We start from the raw sequence: 16,180 nt of genomic DNA, 5'->3' as shown, positions 1-16,180 counted from the left end.
GGGGGGGGTGCAGTCTGAGAGTGGGGGTGCAGCAGGGTCATACTAGCATAATTACAAAACTTACTGCCCTTTTGTCATCCCTGAATTCCTCTCTGAATAATAGCTTGGCCAACTGCGAGAAAAGGTCTTCCTCGAGAAATGAGGATTTCGAACACAACGCTTTATGTAGTGGACTAGGCCAATATAAAATTTTACCCCAAACTAACCCCCCCCCCAAAAAAAAAAAAAAAAAAAAAATTTAATCAAAATCTTACGGGGAAAACAATGAGCGGAGAATGCTTTTATCAGGGGCATTGGTTCCAGGGGCTGAGGGACCCCCCCCCCAAAAAAAAAGGGGGGAGGAGAAGAGAATAATAATAGTCAGGGGTAGCGCCAGGATGTTCTGAAACGGGGGGGGGGGGGGGAGGGTTCAGGTATTGAGATTATGAAGCAGAAGAGAACTCAAGGCCAACACGCGAGGGTCATTTTACTGTGGGGAAAAGTGTCGGCAACCACGTCTAAGGACTCGAATAAGAAATATTTCATTAATTTTAGCTGTATATACAATACATTATTTTGTTAATCATTTTACAATACGAGTGTCACCGAAATGGGTATGTATGAGGAATTAGACCCTTTTGCACGGTCATGTGGGTTACGTCCACGACCGTATCCAGCGTTGGTAGGGGCAAACCGGCCCCCCTCCCACTCCCTAAAAAGTGGAAGTCGTTTTGTTGCTAAAATTCTTATAAAAATTTACCAGAGTTCACCAAAACCTATAATTACAATATTGAAAATGCAAAAGTACCATCGTGATAAGATCAGCTGCTTCTCTCCCTCGCTTTCGAGTCCCCTCCCCCCCCCCCGACAAAAATAATAATCATATTTGCTGCCCCTTTACTTTTCCAAGTTTGCTCCCTATCGCATTTTAAAAATAATTTGTCGTCTGACGCATGAATTCGTTGCCTCTGATACTTTTTTTGTAGCTAGAAGATTACATTTATATCATATACTTGATGCATATTTTCTTTATATGATCTTTAAGTAATTAAAAAATGAATGGATGTGCGCATTTAGTACTAAAATTTCTACTTATTAACCTAATATCACCCTTAATTAACATGATGAATTTTTCGAATTAAAAGGGAAAAAATAAAAACCTGTGTCCATGAGCTTTGATCTTGTACTTGTATCATTTTATGTATTTATATAATTTCAGATAACTACCTCACTCAAGGCCTACTAAATTTTCAAACAATAAAAAAACATACATTTTTCATTATTGATCTGAAATTACTGCTTACGTTGGCCTAGTAGTGACCTGAAATATATTCATTTATATGCTGATACTTGACAGTTGCATACAGATGGGGGCGGTTTGGGGAAAGGCCCCACCCTCAAAAGATTTTCACAACCAAGAAAAAAAAAAGAAAACAGAGGGAAAGACTGTGAAATATAACATTCATTTTCTGAATTTTTTTATCGAAATATGCACCATACAATTAGACTTTTATATCAAAAAGATATTTTTTTCTCGCACATTTTTCTCGCTTGTAGCTTTTTAGAAAATATTGACCGGCATATCTGCCCCCTCAAAGTTTTTGGCTCAGTACGCTACTTGATAACCATTACATCTTGGTTTATGGAATAGAGACTGTATTTCAAAATAATCTTGAAAAATTGAATCTTAACAATTAGCCCTTCAGCATGGTCAAAGTTGAGTGACCGCAAATTAATTTTGACAATGATTATGTGACAGAAAAAAAGGTAATGATGACCCAAAAAAATGTCATTGATTAAGATTTGACGCCACCACCGTGATAGATGGAAAATCGGCGGGAAATGGAAACGAATGAATAAAAAAACAACACTTTTATCCCGCTTTCTTTCTTTTATCTCTTGCAAGTTTCCCTCTTTATTTCACGTTATGCTCTCTTTTTATGTATGGGCCGAGGGAGGTGGCTGCTTTGTACAGTGGCGTAACTACGGCGGGCACGCCCCCCCCCCCCAAAAAAAAAAAAAACGAGGGAAGAGGGGGAAAGGAAGAGAAACGAAGTGGGAAAGAAGAAATTATCGTTCATTATAATGTTATATTACATATATTATGTTATCTTACATAAGAACTTTTTTTCATAACTTTATGAAAAATAATTTGCTCAGGGCCTAAATGTGTTCGTCGTTACTGGTGCTAGGCATTGTCTGTTTAATGAGATATACATAATCATGTTGTACTAAAACATCCCGTTTTCAAGTCAATATACACCAAATATATTTCCTCGCACCTCGAGTTATTATTGTTTTATGTAGTGACATATGCTTCTTTTTCATGACTACTTAAAGTGATTGCCCCATTTTAAGGTCTGAATATAAAACATTTCCTGTCCGTGCTTACGTTCGAATTAGTGGATCGGTGAGATGTCTGTTCTTCATGAATTCCTAAAATCAGTCCTTAAAATGTCCCTTTTTCTGATCTGAATATCACAAATTTTCAACTCGCGCTTCGCGCTCTTGTTATTTGATTAGTGAAATCTTCGTGAATTCCTACAAACAATCCTTAAAATGCCCCTCTTCAGGTCTGAATTTCCTAAATTTTCAGCTCGCGCTTCGCACAACGCAATATTTTATTAGTGAGATGTGTATGATAAGTTGAGTCATGATTACCTTGACTACAAAAAGTGCTTCATGTCATACATGTGTTTAGATGTAATTTTAACAAAATCAGCAAGCGCTTGGCACTCGCATTAGATGACAATGGTGAGATATGTATACTCTTAATGGATTCCTAAAAAATAGTCCTTAAAATGTCTTTGTTTGGGGTCAATATTACAAAGATTTCCACTCGCCATTCGCGCTCGCATTTTGTTTAGTTTAGCGAGACAGGAACGTATAATGATTACACAATTTTGCTTATAATGTCCCTTTTTGGATCTGAATATAAACAATATTCAGCTCGCGCTTCGCATTATTTGATCAGTGAGATACATATCCGTTTAATGGCACAGTCCTTAAAGTGTCTATTAGGTCAGTATACCTGGTAATTGAGCGCGCTTGGCGCGCCCACTAAGTGACTCCAAAATTTTGCTGGTGCCCCCCATGCCGTGGTCCACGGTAAGCCACTGGCTTTGTACCCTTTAAGCAACATAATGTACCTTATAAATACACAGTAATAATAAATGTTGAGCGTGAACAAAATTAAAAACTATTTCACCTCCTGTAAATCATAATCAAAACAAATATAAAGGACATACAGTGGCGGCACCAAGGGGGTGCAGGGGTGGGGGGTATTTGCCCCAGTTAGGATTGTCCCCCACTTGCCCCCCCCTCAGAAATTTGGAAAACTAAATAAATATAGTAAATGCTGTCATAAGCATCCTACTCAAGCTGTAAAATGCTCCCAAAATAGCATTTTCACTATTCTAATTTTTTAAATGTTCTCATTCATTCACTGATAGCCACTAACAATATTAGTCACTAACAGAAATCTTTCAGGTCATTATATGAAATTAAAATCCCTCTCGCGCTTCGCGCTCGCAGTGGCTGTCAGTTGACTTAAATAAATGATCCGTTCAATGTAGGATACCCTGGGGCTTATTCTTCTCATGATTCGATTTTTCAATTTTTTTTTTATTAAGATACACATCCTGCATAATTATATACAAAAAGGTAAACAAATTGTTATCTCATGCTAGGCGCTCGCATCAATTGTTTAGTTAAATAACTATCCTGATCATGTTTACAAAAGTGCTTATAACGTCCAGTTATCATCTCGAGATAATATAAATTTTCAGCTCGCGCTTCACGCTCGTATTATTTATTTGGTGAGATATCATCTTCATGAGTAAGTGCAAGCAGTCCTTATCAGGTCCATTTTCAAGTCAGTTGGAACTGTATAAAAAATTGAACTTGGGCTTCGCGCTCGATTTTGTGAAACAGCCCAAAAAATTTGTGTCCACCTTTGCCAGAAAAAATGTTCTTTTGCCCCCCCCCCCATTTGCCTGGTGCCGCCAATGAGAATATGCCTTGATCACTTCTTTTGTTTATATACATGATATACACCAGGGGAAGATCCAGGATTTTCCAACAAAAGGGGGGGGGGGCACATTTTCCCGAGGAAAATCTGATTATGCCACTTCGCACGTTGTCACGAGATCGGTGTTGTCACAGAGATATATACATCTCTATGGTGTTGTCATCACCGTGCTGTTTTTCAATAGCGCCATCTACGTTAGAAGTATTTTCAGTTTTTTGTATCATACTTTACTTGTCTCATAAATTTCTGCTAGAAATCTCCCAATCATGGATGAACAAATGTGTCCACGTTGTAAAACAACAAAATATCGGAACCCATCGCTGAAACTCATGGTGAATGTGTGTGGGCACACACTGTAAGTATAATGACTATGTTTTTTGTAAGAATATGGATGGAAATTAGGAAGATCACTGCAGGAACTTATATTTGTAGGTTCAGTCCGATGCATTCAAAATCGTGTGTGCCAAGATCAGACCAAGTCAAGTGTAGTGATAGACAGTAGTCAGTAACCCAGGGAGCTCCGGCCCGCGCAGCTCAGCGGGCCGGAGCCCAGGGGCTTACCGTGTAATTCGCCATACCCCACGGTAGTAGCATGAGGTATGGTCTAAATCATTTAAAGAGTAAATAGTTAAAACAGAAATTAAGCACTTACCACTATTATAATATGGTCTATATGGATGAAGGTCTAACGAGTGGCAGCTTCCTCCTGACATCGAGGCACAGACTGGAACCTCAAAAAACGAAAAGTTCTGTCACGGTAGCTCTCCTTCTTTCAGAATTCAAAACAAAATGGCCGATCGAGACCGAGGCTATAGCACTAGCGCATATAGACAGCTGGCAGCCGTCTGTTTTGAGGAGTTTTTTAACATTTTTTTATTTTTTAAATTTCTCCTCATACACAGACGGCTCGCTATCGTGCAGCCACCATTAGGGGACTTACAATGCAAAATTCCCCTGTCGGGGCTCTTCAATTTTTGTCTTTAATGAATCAAACTTTTGAAAATTAACGCGACCGAAATGCAAATTAATATTCCCTCTTGGCATTAATTGCAAAAAAAACGGGGAAAATCAAGTTAAAAGGAACAAAAACAGTGACTTACCCCGGCTGTTGCGCAACTTTACTGCCCTGTTTTATCCGAACTTAATACACATAAACATATGGCCATTGAGTCCCCTGTACAGATCGCGCTAGAACTTCGGTCTCTGTATTTGGTGAGTGAAGCCAACGGAGTTCAGCTGAACAACCAACATAACAGAGACCGAAGCTTTTGGTCTATAGCGCATATAGACTTTGTCAAATTCGCGCATGCGCCCTACACCGCCAAATGCGGTTCTTTGTGCTGTGTTAGTATACTAATACTAACCTCGCACTAGTGTGAATTAGTATACTAATACTAATCTCGCACTAGTGTGAGTGTATCACGTGCATTTGCACACACACAAGATATGTTTTTACAAGTTAGTTTACTTGCTTGTGTTTTACTTAGAATTTAGATGTGATACCACCAGAGTGGACTAACTTATTATTAACAAGGCTCCACACTAACTTTTTTCTCGGTGGCCCGATCGGTCCACCAAAATCATCAATATCATATTCTTGGTGGCCAGCAAAGCAAATTCGGTGAACCCAAAACAAAATAAAACATTGCAATTCATCAAAACTTTGGAAGCCCGACCGGGCCACCAAGTGTGGGCTTTTACAGAATTTTGGTGGCCCGACTCATTTTTGTTGCCCTGGCCTGGGCCACTGCTAATGTCGAGCCCTGTTTTATATCTAAGCTTATCTTACATTGATAATGAAATGTCAAACATATGACCAATATCCGGAATAATAAGTCCATGGCATGGGAAAATGACAAATCTTTTTAAAAAATGGAGGCAAGCAATGGGAATCTATTTCTCTTGGTTTAGCTTTACAACCTGGATATCCCTCATCTTCTTATTTAAAGGTCAAGAAAAATCATGATTATCTTGTCATTTCAGATGTGATAACTGTGTTGAGCTGTTATTTGTACGAGGAGCAGGGACGTGTCCCGAGTGTAAAACACCTCTGAGGAGAAACCAGTTTCGAGTACAACTCTTTGAAGATTCAATCATTGAAAAGGAAGTGGACATTAGGAGAAGAGTGATGAAAGAGTAAGTATGTGAAGAGGTATATTTCCCATCTATCTTGCCTTCAGAATAGGTGATTATGGCCCGTATTCTGAAGTCGGGTTTAACTTAAACTCAGGTTTAAAGTTGTGGTTTAAGTATGGACAGCCAATTGTTACATAAATCACTGACAGTAGAGATATCATATTTCAGCTCATTTGGCTCACAAATCATTCATAATTATCCAGGAAGTATATATAGATTATTGTCTTCACCATCGATGAATCAGGAAAGAGCACAGTAAACATAAGAAATGTACAACTTAATAAAATATTTTGATACTTTTGGCTTCCCATACTTAAACCACAACTTTAAACCTGAGTCTAAGTTAAACCTGACTTCAGAATACGGGCCTTGGAGTTCAGTGCTGACCATTTGGTATTCATGTTAGGTCAATTTTTATATAATCATAGCACCAAACATAGAATGAAGTTGGTCCTGAAAGGTCACTCACTGTGTGGCAAGTTGTCAATATTGTGATCATTTGTGTAAACTCAGAATAGGTTTTGGAGCCAGGAAACGCAGTCCAATTTGTGCTTCCGACCCCAACACCGGACTTGAAATCACCTAGTGTCTCTTGTACTAGTATATGTAGTTGTACATGTAAATGAGATCTCTAACTCGGTGCTCAGTCAACAGGATATTGACTTGGGGAAAAAAGCATGGTGATGAACAGGGCACTGTTTCATGAAGCTTGTCAGCACTAACAATGTGCGATTCTCCGACAGTTACTATAGAAATAGCACTAACGGAGACCATTCTGTTCATCCAATTGAGACCAAGTTTTTTTAACCAAAATTGTCAGAGCTGACAATTTGGTCACTGTGGGCAACTTTTCTGAAATTTGTGTCCCTGGTTTGCCTATCCACATCAACTCACTCAATTTACCTACCAATTCTAATTATGTTTCATGATGGCATTTTGTTTGGTCGATTAGTATTCATTGTGTAAAGAAATAATGTGCTGTCTTAAAGATGAAGAGTATGTAGATTTTGCACTTGACCCTTTGTAAAATTGACTCGAGTTTTAATCACTGGTAATAATTACACCCATATGAAATTGTATTGGCGGTGTACAGTTCCAGTCCGATTGCAGATGTTTAGGATGTGTCATATTACTGTTAATTTTAATACCACACACTGTTCTGATTCTGATATCTTTCAGCTTTAACAAACAGGAAGGTGACTTCCAGACGTTGAGAGAATATAATGACTATTTAGAAGACATAGAGCATATTGGTGAGCTAACATTACAGTATCCTTGGTGGAAGTAATAAACCATGTACAGTTTGAATATTGCTTATCTTTGGGAACATTCCTGACAAAGATTTGCGAATGGACAATGATATTATGTACATCTATTTTGATGTAAAGTGTCTGCTACAATGTTTCATTGTGGGTAAACATTTGGAATTAAGTCTTGTGTTTTTAATTGATGTGAAATCATACAGGTATTTGTATTTTTTTTCAACAATGTACCAGTCTGCACAGGTCCATGTGAATAATTATTAAATATGTTGGATGTTGAATTTTCCTAAGATTATACAGTACTATCCATAATTTCACTTGTTGCTTTGCTTGATTTTTTATGTTTTGTAGATTTTGTCATTTCTTGATTGATCTTATATATGATTGATCATATATATCATTGCTCTTTTTTGTTTCAAAGTTTATAATCTGACCAATGGAGTAGATATGGAAGCCACCAGGAAGAAGATTGAAAACTACAGAAGAGAGAACAAAGAGTTGATCACCAAGAACAGGCAGATGAAGGTGAGGTCCTATTCATGAACGACGCCGCAGTCATACCGACGAAACTGACTCCAGACCGACCAAATCTATTGTGTTATGTTCAATAACGCAATATTTGACGTTTTTGAGTTGGTATGGTCGATGAGACTGCAGCTTGAATGAATGAAAGTGGTAAATGGTGGTGATTTTTTACCTGATTGCTTTAAAGAAAGCATGAATGCTTACAAGCAAGCAACTAGAGGACCGACGGCTTAACCCTAAAAGGACGGGGGGAGGGGGGGCCATGATGGCCCCCCCTCGACGCTTCGCGCAATATTTCCGAAACGCAAAATTTTATAACTTTTTTCATTGAAGTCTCGCGCAACTTTTGTGACCAAATTCGGGACCTACAAGTACAGCATCGCGAGGCTACGTAACTATTTACGAGACAATGTCATGCCGAAATGGCTCATTTTTATACTTTGTGTACAAAGACTATGGGAGATGAAATTCATAAAAGGGTGATTATTTTTCGTTCTAATTGGTCTGCTTAATTAATTTAGAGTTAAATTTAGTTGTTAAATGGTCTGTAATAATTTCCATTGAAAAAAATATGAAAAAACAAAGAAATACTTAAGAAATTATAAAAACAAAGAAATACATAAGGAAAAAATTGACATTCGCAATTTCTTTTTGTGGAAACCTTTAAATTAGTTTACAAAGATGACATCTGGAAAAAAAAGAAAAATTTTGAAGTGAAATTGGGTGTTAAATATGCAAATAATGGTTTTCATGAATAAATTTGCATATTTTATTCATAATTATTTTCAGAATGTTTTTTTTTATACTGGTTTGTAGTTTATGCGGTAGAGAATGTGCGCGCCAAATTTTGGCGCGATCGCGCAAACGGCGGCCGAGATCAAATGGGGGGGGGGCCATCATGCCCCCCCCCCCCCGTCCTCAATACGTCTCAAATAGCCCAGTCCTTTTAGGGTTAAGGTCCTCTCTGAGGGACCTAGTAATGAGGATAAATGCCATACCAAAGGGCACTAGCACACTAAGTGGGAATCAAACCCAGGTCACCGGAATCCGAAACCCCTGCTCTACCGACTGAGCTATCGCGCCTCCTAAGTGTTATTCATCATCTTGAACTCTGCTTTAATGCATTGGATTGATTTATGCTATCTTTTTAGGAGGTTATTGTCCCTTTTTTCCTTTCCTCCATAATTTTACTATCTCAGGAAGTCCATATTCTTTTTTAATTCAAAGATCCAAAGTAGATCCAAGTATGCCATGCTTAAAGGAGAATGAAACTCTTGGAGCAAGTTAGCTTTTGTGAAAGCAGAAAAATCAAAGAATAAGATCAACAAAAGTTTGAGTAAAATAGGACTAGCAATAGAAGAGTTATGAGCATTTGAATGTCGCGATCACTAATGCTATGGAGATCCTCCCATTGGCAATGCGACCAAGATCTATGATGTCACAGATGAACAACTCTCCCCTTTTGGACACTGAAAATATACCCCAAAACATCTCTTTTTGCTCATTCTAATCATATGACAAACTATTCATCAATGATATAATGATGTGAAACCTCTGTACTTGTCCTCTCATAAAGAGAACACCTCACCTTGTGATAGACTCTATAAAAGTGAGAATATAAGTGAAATAAGTACTAAAGTAATGAGGGAGTTGTACGTGTGTGACATCACAGATCTTGGTCGCATTGCCGATGGGAGGAACTACATGGCATTAGTGATCTCAATATTCAAATGCTCATAACTTTCTTATTATTCATTCAATCTTCCTCAAACTTTCAACAATATGTTTCTTTTTTTTTCTCTTTGATATGGATTCAGCTGGTTTCAAGGGTTTCATTCTCCTTTAAAGGATGTCTTCATTTAAGACTCCCATAGAATTCATATATCATCCCGGTCGTTATATTGATCTCTCTCATGTAGGAACATTTTTTATCTCCCTATTGCACAGAATCATGGTGCACTGTACCTAGATGCACAGGATCATAAAACTTGTTATAATAACAAATTTTGAATAACAGTTTGAGGCGACTATCAATAGTTGAATTTTATTAGCTGATAGTGAACTATTTTTTTAGAAATTGTTCATTTGTTACTATAACAAGTCTTAATGAAGCGGGACCCTGGGGGCTGTTTCATAAAGCTGTTTGTAAGTTAAGAGCGACTTTAAGACCGACTGGTGAACCTTTCTTACACGCTAAACAATCCCCAATGGTGTATACCATTTGCCAAAAGAAAGGATCACCGGTCGTTCTCAAAGTCGCTCATATCTTACGAACAGCTTTATGAAACACCCACCTGGTCTTGTCTAGATTATTGGATTTGTTTTTCTCCTAATTTCTCAGAGTCATGATATGATGTACTTAGATGCCCTGTTGGAGGAGGAACAACAAATCAAAGAAGAACGGAAACAGGAATACAAATTCCTGGAGAAGCAGAGTCTTAATCAGAAGAAGAGAAACAAAGAAGCCCTCTTAGATGAGCTGGTAGGTTGGATATCATCATGGGTCCGTAGAACTTGAAACTAAATGGGGCATTGCAAGATACATACGTTCAACCACAAATTAAGCGTATATCCCGTGGAGCGTTGTGGCCCAGTGGATTAGTCTTCTGACTTTGAAACAGGGGGTCGTGGGTTCAAATCCCAGCCATGGCGTAATTTCCTTCAGCAAAAAAATTTATCCACATTGTGCTGCACTCAACCCCGGTGAGGTAAATGGTGGTACCTGGCAGGAATTTATTCCTTGAAATGCCACCGCGCTGTAAAAGGCTGCGGGGCTATGTGCTATACAAGCATGTTGGTATTATTGTTATTATTATTATCCCAAAGTTAAGCAGATAGGACATTGCAAGAAAGATAAGTTGCAATTAAATGAAAAGCAAATTAGCTGCAAATGTGCATTTAATTAAAGGGCTTATGCTTGATTTTGGGATCTAGGCATGATTGCAATGGAATGTAAGTTACTTGCCCCCTTAATGAATCAAAATCAAATACTTGGAAAACATCAAACCTTGCTTTATTTTCAACCATTCAGAAGCTTTTGTGGGACTTGCATTTAGATAACAATGAAGAAGTTTAGAAAAGAAAGCATAGATTCATCAAAGATTAACAGATCACAATTTGATGATTTAAGTCGCATTTATTTAAGACCAGTACCGGCCGCACAGATTGTTGTTAGCGCTATCAATGTGCTGAGAGGCTCTGCTACCAACCGGTAATGTCACAACAACACATTATTTACCTCTTGGATCAGCGTTTGACATCACAATTCAGAAGACATGATTGGGCCTACTGTTAGTGCTCTGTCAGAACGTTTGTGTGGCCGGTACAGAATATTCACGGACTGATGTTGTTTTGGTAACTTTCTTCACTTTCTGAAATCATTTTTGTTTGATTTAGATCTATTCTGATCGGCCAGCAGACCAGGTGATAGCGAGCCATGTTTCCATTCAGCAGAACCAAGAGGCTCCTACGTACAAAGCTCCTCCCAAGAAAGCGATCGAAGTCTCATCGGGAGCAAGACTGGTAAGAATGCTTATCATTCTCAGTTCTATTTCTAGTGCATTGTATCGGCCTTTCTCTTTAGAACAAAAAAACTTTTTGTATCTTATCAGATACTAAATTATTTTGTTATGATACAATACTCAAAGTTATGATTGGAAATACCAATTAACATTCTTGCTTTGTCATCATGTTGCTATTTTTATTTGTGCTTTCTGCTAAATTCGTAATCATAATTTGTTCTTGTGGATGATTTTCTGTATATTTTGTGATTTGTCAATGGGAACCAAATTTCTGTGTTAAGGTTTGAAGAGACCAAATAAACCTCCTTGTATCCTATTTTTATTTATGTTGCATCAATGTGTGCTTAACAACTTGGCTTTACCCATTTCTCATATTCCTTTTTGGTATTAGAGATAGAGCTGGTCAGCGACTTAAACACTTGTAGATTGAAGATTTGTAATTTTGTCAGAACATTTCTAGTTCTAGTTGAAGTATCGTTTGGAGTACATTGTTATTCTGTTTTAAGGTGCTGACATATACATTGCTTTCTGTTTGATCTTAGGGTGTTGGATTCCAAGATAACTTCTTACCCATACCCAAGATAGAGGAGATACCTTATGAATATATGGAAGTAGAGGTTTATACGTTTGGACCGGAAGCACCGAGCACACAAGAAGAGTTAACATCCAATGGGTAAGACTGGTGTAACTTCTTAAGGTTCCCATCGTAGGTTTCCATCTTAAGGTGCAAGAATGGTGTAGCTTCTTATGGTTTCCATCTTAATGTAGGAATATTATGGTGAGAATGGTGACATGAATTAAGTGAGAGACAGTTGCAGTATAAATGGCTCTGCATACACGTCCCGTGGAAAGAAATGTTCCTATGTCTATTTCATGTAGTGATTCAGACATTGTAACCTTGCCTCGGTGTTGAATTTCCATGAAATAATCAAACTTTTTAGTGTGTCCAACCCTCACCTGGCCTGACCCCCACCCCACTGTTACTCCACTTCACGAATTGCTCAAGACAGGGTAATTGAAGATCATTATAACTTTTCATACGTACAAGAAAAAAAAAAGAGAAAAATCTATTCTTGGAGGTTCCATGTATAGGGGGTCGTACATAAATGTACATACTTCATCGGATTGCCCATTAGTGATCATGAGAGGTTGCTGCTCGGGGGTCGACATGAAATCCAACATATAAGCTCAGTGTTCCTATACTGTGGAATGATATATCTCGGCCAAGATCCAGAAAAGTTAAACATACAGCTCATGATGATAGTGACTAAGATATAGAAAAGTTCACTCTATGGCAATATTTAAACCATATCAAATACATGTATTCTTGTTGGACAGTCTCAAACTTAACAGAGAGAAAGGAAACAAGTAAATGCTACTTGTATTGTGATACAACATCAGGGAATAGCATTCATCCATTCGTATTTGTATTTTATCCCACCCCCTCAGGTATGTGAGGCACATCCGTTCTGCGTCGCCCTCTGGTGTCGGAGGAGGCTACAAGGAGCACATGGCGTGTCAGAGGGCCGTCGAGGAGGCTTTCTCTGGACTCTTCTTCTTCCCGTTCAGACATAATAAACATATCGATCCTCTCGGAATTGAAACCAGCTGATGATGCCCATCCGTGTGAGGAAATTTTAGAACTTGGACACTACTGCTAGTGGTTGTGCATGCAATTGTAGAATGGAACAGGCTTGAGATAACACCAGCCCAAATCACAAAGAAAAGTGAGATATTGGTTTTGGAGTTTTCATTTGAGCTCTTCAGAGCAAATCGACACTGGAATGGATTCATTATCTTGGTGATGCATTGCGGACCATATTGGAAGCAATGACTACAGCCCACCCTGTAAATGTGTAGCCTGCTTGAACTGCAAAATAGCTTGACTATATAATTCTTGTTAAGAAGATTCTTGGTTAGAGTAAACATACGTGATATAGTTTTGTCAGAATGGGCTTGATTCCAAAAATAAAGGCTTGCAATCATCCCAAATTGTTATTTTAGTACTCTTACAGTTTAGTAATTTGAACCTCATAAAGATATTTTCATTCACATTTTCAGAAAAGTATAAGACGATTTGTTCCAAAATTGGACCATGGAGCACTCGTAAGGTGTGTGGAGCCCTTAACCCTAAAAGGACTGAGCTATTTGAGATGTATTGAGGACGGGGGGGGGGGGGGGGGGCATAATGGCCCCCCTTCTGATCTCGGCTGCCGTTTACGCCGAAATTTGGCACGCACATTCTTTACCACATAAACTACCTAGTATAAAAAGAATTCGTAAAACAATTATTTTTTATTTATTATGAATATAATATGCAAAATTATTCGTGAAAAACATCATTGTCATAATTTACTCCCAATTTCACTTCATATTTTTTTTTTCAGATGTCATCTTTGTAATAAAATTGCAAAATCCAATTTTTTCTTATGTATTTCTTTGTTTTTAAAATTTCTTATGTATTTTTTCATCTTTTGTTTTTCTTTCTTTTTCATTGGAAATTACAGACCATTTAACAACTAAATTAAACCCTAAATTAATTAAGCAGATCAATTAGAATGAAAAATAATCACCCTTTTATGAATTTCATCTCTAATAGACTTTGTACAAAAAGTATAAAAATGAGCAATTTTCGGCATGACATTGTCTCGTAAAAAGTTATGTGACATCGCGATGCTATACCCGAATTTGGAATAAAAAGTTGCACGAGACTTCAAAGAAAAAAGTAATAAAATTTTGTGGCGCAATCTTTCCCCCAGTCCTTTTAGGGTTGAATTGCCCCAAACTCCCCCCTCTATAAAAATAAATAAAAGAAAATCACCATCACTGTGACAAGTACTTTTCATCAGTGGCCTGCAAAATTCACCGACATTGGTGTTTGTAAATGTTAAGTTACAGCTAATTCTAGCTTTTCATTTTCTCACACTTATAATTTTGCACACTCTTTTATTTCTCATTTTCCATTATCTTTTTTCACCCAACTTCCCACTTCAACACCAAAGTTGGTGTACTAGGTGTCAAGTATGTAAGTGTAAAAGAAAACAACAACAAAAAAGAAAAATCAAGTCTTTTTGCAATAAAAACAAATGAAATAATATCTTGTAAACAGATGTGTGCTCTTTATTATATCTGTCTTTATGGCTACCACATAACATAACATAAGAATAGATCTGTGGGATTCACAAATATTTGAATAAGAATTAAGAGTCTTTGCTTGGTGCTGACAAGCACATGATATTCAATGTGCAACCTAATAAATTAGTACGCATCCCATATGTAATCTGACCAATGCAGTGTTGCATATTATATATACATATATATATATATAAACTCCTCAAAATAAGTTTTGAAATCTGACTTTGATCGATAATCCCTCCACGGTCTTAGTAAATATTAATGTGAGATTGATACCAATGAATAGATCATTTAATTCTCTCTAAAATGATACCCTACATGATATGATTATGTTTCACATGGAGGTGCAGTGCCTTGAAATGAGGGGCAAGGTCAAACTTCAAAAGTTGCAAAATGACAAAATATTGAAAGTCACTGTTCTTTTTTTTTCCATGGTGATGAGTGAGTTTCTTAGTGGTTTCTTGTTACATTAATATGGAATCAAACACACCTCTGCACAAGCAAACACATAACAAACAAACAAATATGCATGGGTATTTCAAACCACGACTCAAATGGATTTTCATCTCTATTGACAGACAATAGAATCATGTTCTTTATTGACCCTTCATGACTATTTCTGCTCGTCTTGCAGCTTTTCAATTTAGACCTCATCCAACACTTTCGAATCCCACTCTTTTCGTGATAGCATGATCATAACAAGCATAGTATCATTTTAAAGAGAATTAAATGATCTTTTGAATGATATCAAATATGTATTGTGTAAAATTGGGGGTTGGGAGAAATTAATGGCCAAACTCAGATTTCCAAACTTTTTTTGAGGGGTTTATACAGGAAAATTTTCACATAGACTTTTTTTTTTCTAATCCTGGGGTATGTCCTGAATTAAACCATTACTTAGACCCATATTCTGAAATCTAGTTTAATAGTCTCACCCTGTGTTAGACTTATGGGAAGCCAAACATTTCAAAATTGAATTTGCATTGTTTTCTCTCTTTACTTGGCTTGTCCTTGGGTTTCCATGATGAAGGAAACTATTCCAGTAATTATTCCCAGTCAGTTATGAATGATTTGAGGATTTTGAGCATCAAATGAGCTGACAAATTGAACTTGTAACTGTCAGAAAAACTCATCACAATTGGCTATCCATAGATAAACCACAACAATAAAACCCAGTTCAGAATGTGGGCCACTGTGTTTCTCATCTTGGTACTAATCATGAAAAAAAAAAAACTTAACATTCCATTTAACTTTAGAAAGTGATGCTGGAAATAGTAACTATATATGTATATGTTTGATATTTTGCAGTAGTATTATATATTTTCTGCAAATTTCAAGACCATATAATGGCAAAAATACACTTGTGTTCCAGGATATGAACTGTATAAGTGCCATATATTTTGCAAACATGTTATCAATTTGCTTTTAGACAGGAAATTTATAAGATTCTTTTATAGGTATGTATGTATAATGGGAACAATTATTTTGTGGATTTTTCAGTCATGAAATTTGCAAAAATAAGTGAAAATAACACCACCATGAATTACTCAGTATATAAAATATATATGAAAAACTTTTCATATTTCACCCGT

The 16,180-nt window shown here is 37.2% G+C and overlaps 1 protein-coding gene across 1 annotated transcript; it reads left to right on the top strand.

Annotated features, from left to right (window-relative positions):
* Positions 1-4,197: 4,197 nt before the first annotated feature.
* Positions 4,198-14,556, top strand: LOC129265689 (CDK-activating kinase assembly factor MAT1-like). Its single transcript, XM_054903654.2, has 8 exons — positions 4,198-4,364; positions 5,993-6,145; positions 7,325-7,398; positions 7,829-7,932; positions 10,274-10,414; positions 11,329-11,454; positions 11,996-12,126; positions 12,903-14,556. The coding sequence occupies exons 1-8, from the start codon at positions 4,276-4,278 to the stop codon at positions 13,063-13,065; spliced, it is 981 nt and encodes a 326-aa protein (XP_054759629.1). The 5' UTR covers positions 4,198-4,275; the 3' UTR covers positions 13,066-14,556.
* Positions 14,557-16,180: the final 1,624 nt, after the last annotated feature.

The sequence above is a fragment of the Lytechinus pictus genome, chromosome 7, assembly GCF_037042905.1.
Source record: "Lytechinus pictus isolate F3 Inbred chromosome 7, Lp3.0, whole genome shotgun sequence".
NCBI lineage: Eukaryota > Metazoa > Echinodermata > Echinoidea > Temnopleuroida > Toxopneustidae > Lytechinus > Lytechinus pictus.
Note: the sequence above shows the minus strand (reverse complement) of the source record. Positions and strands in the feature narration are given on the sequence as shown.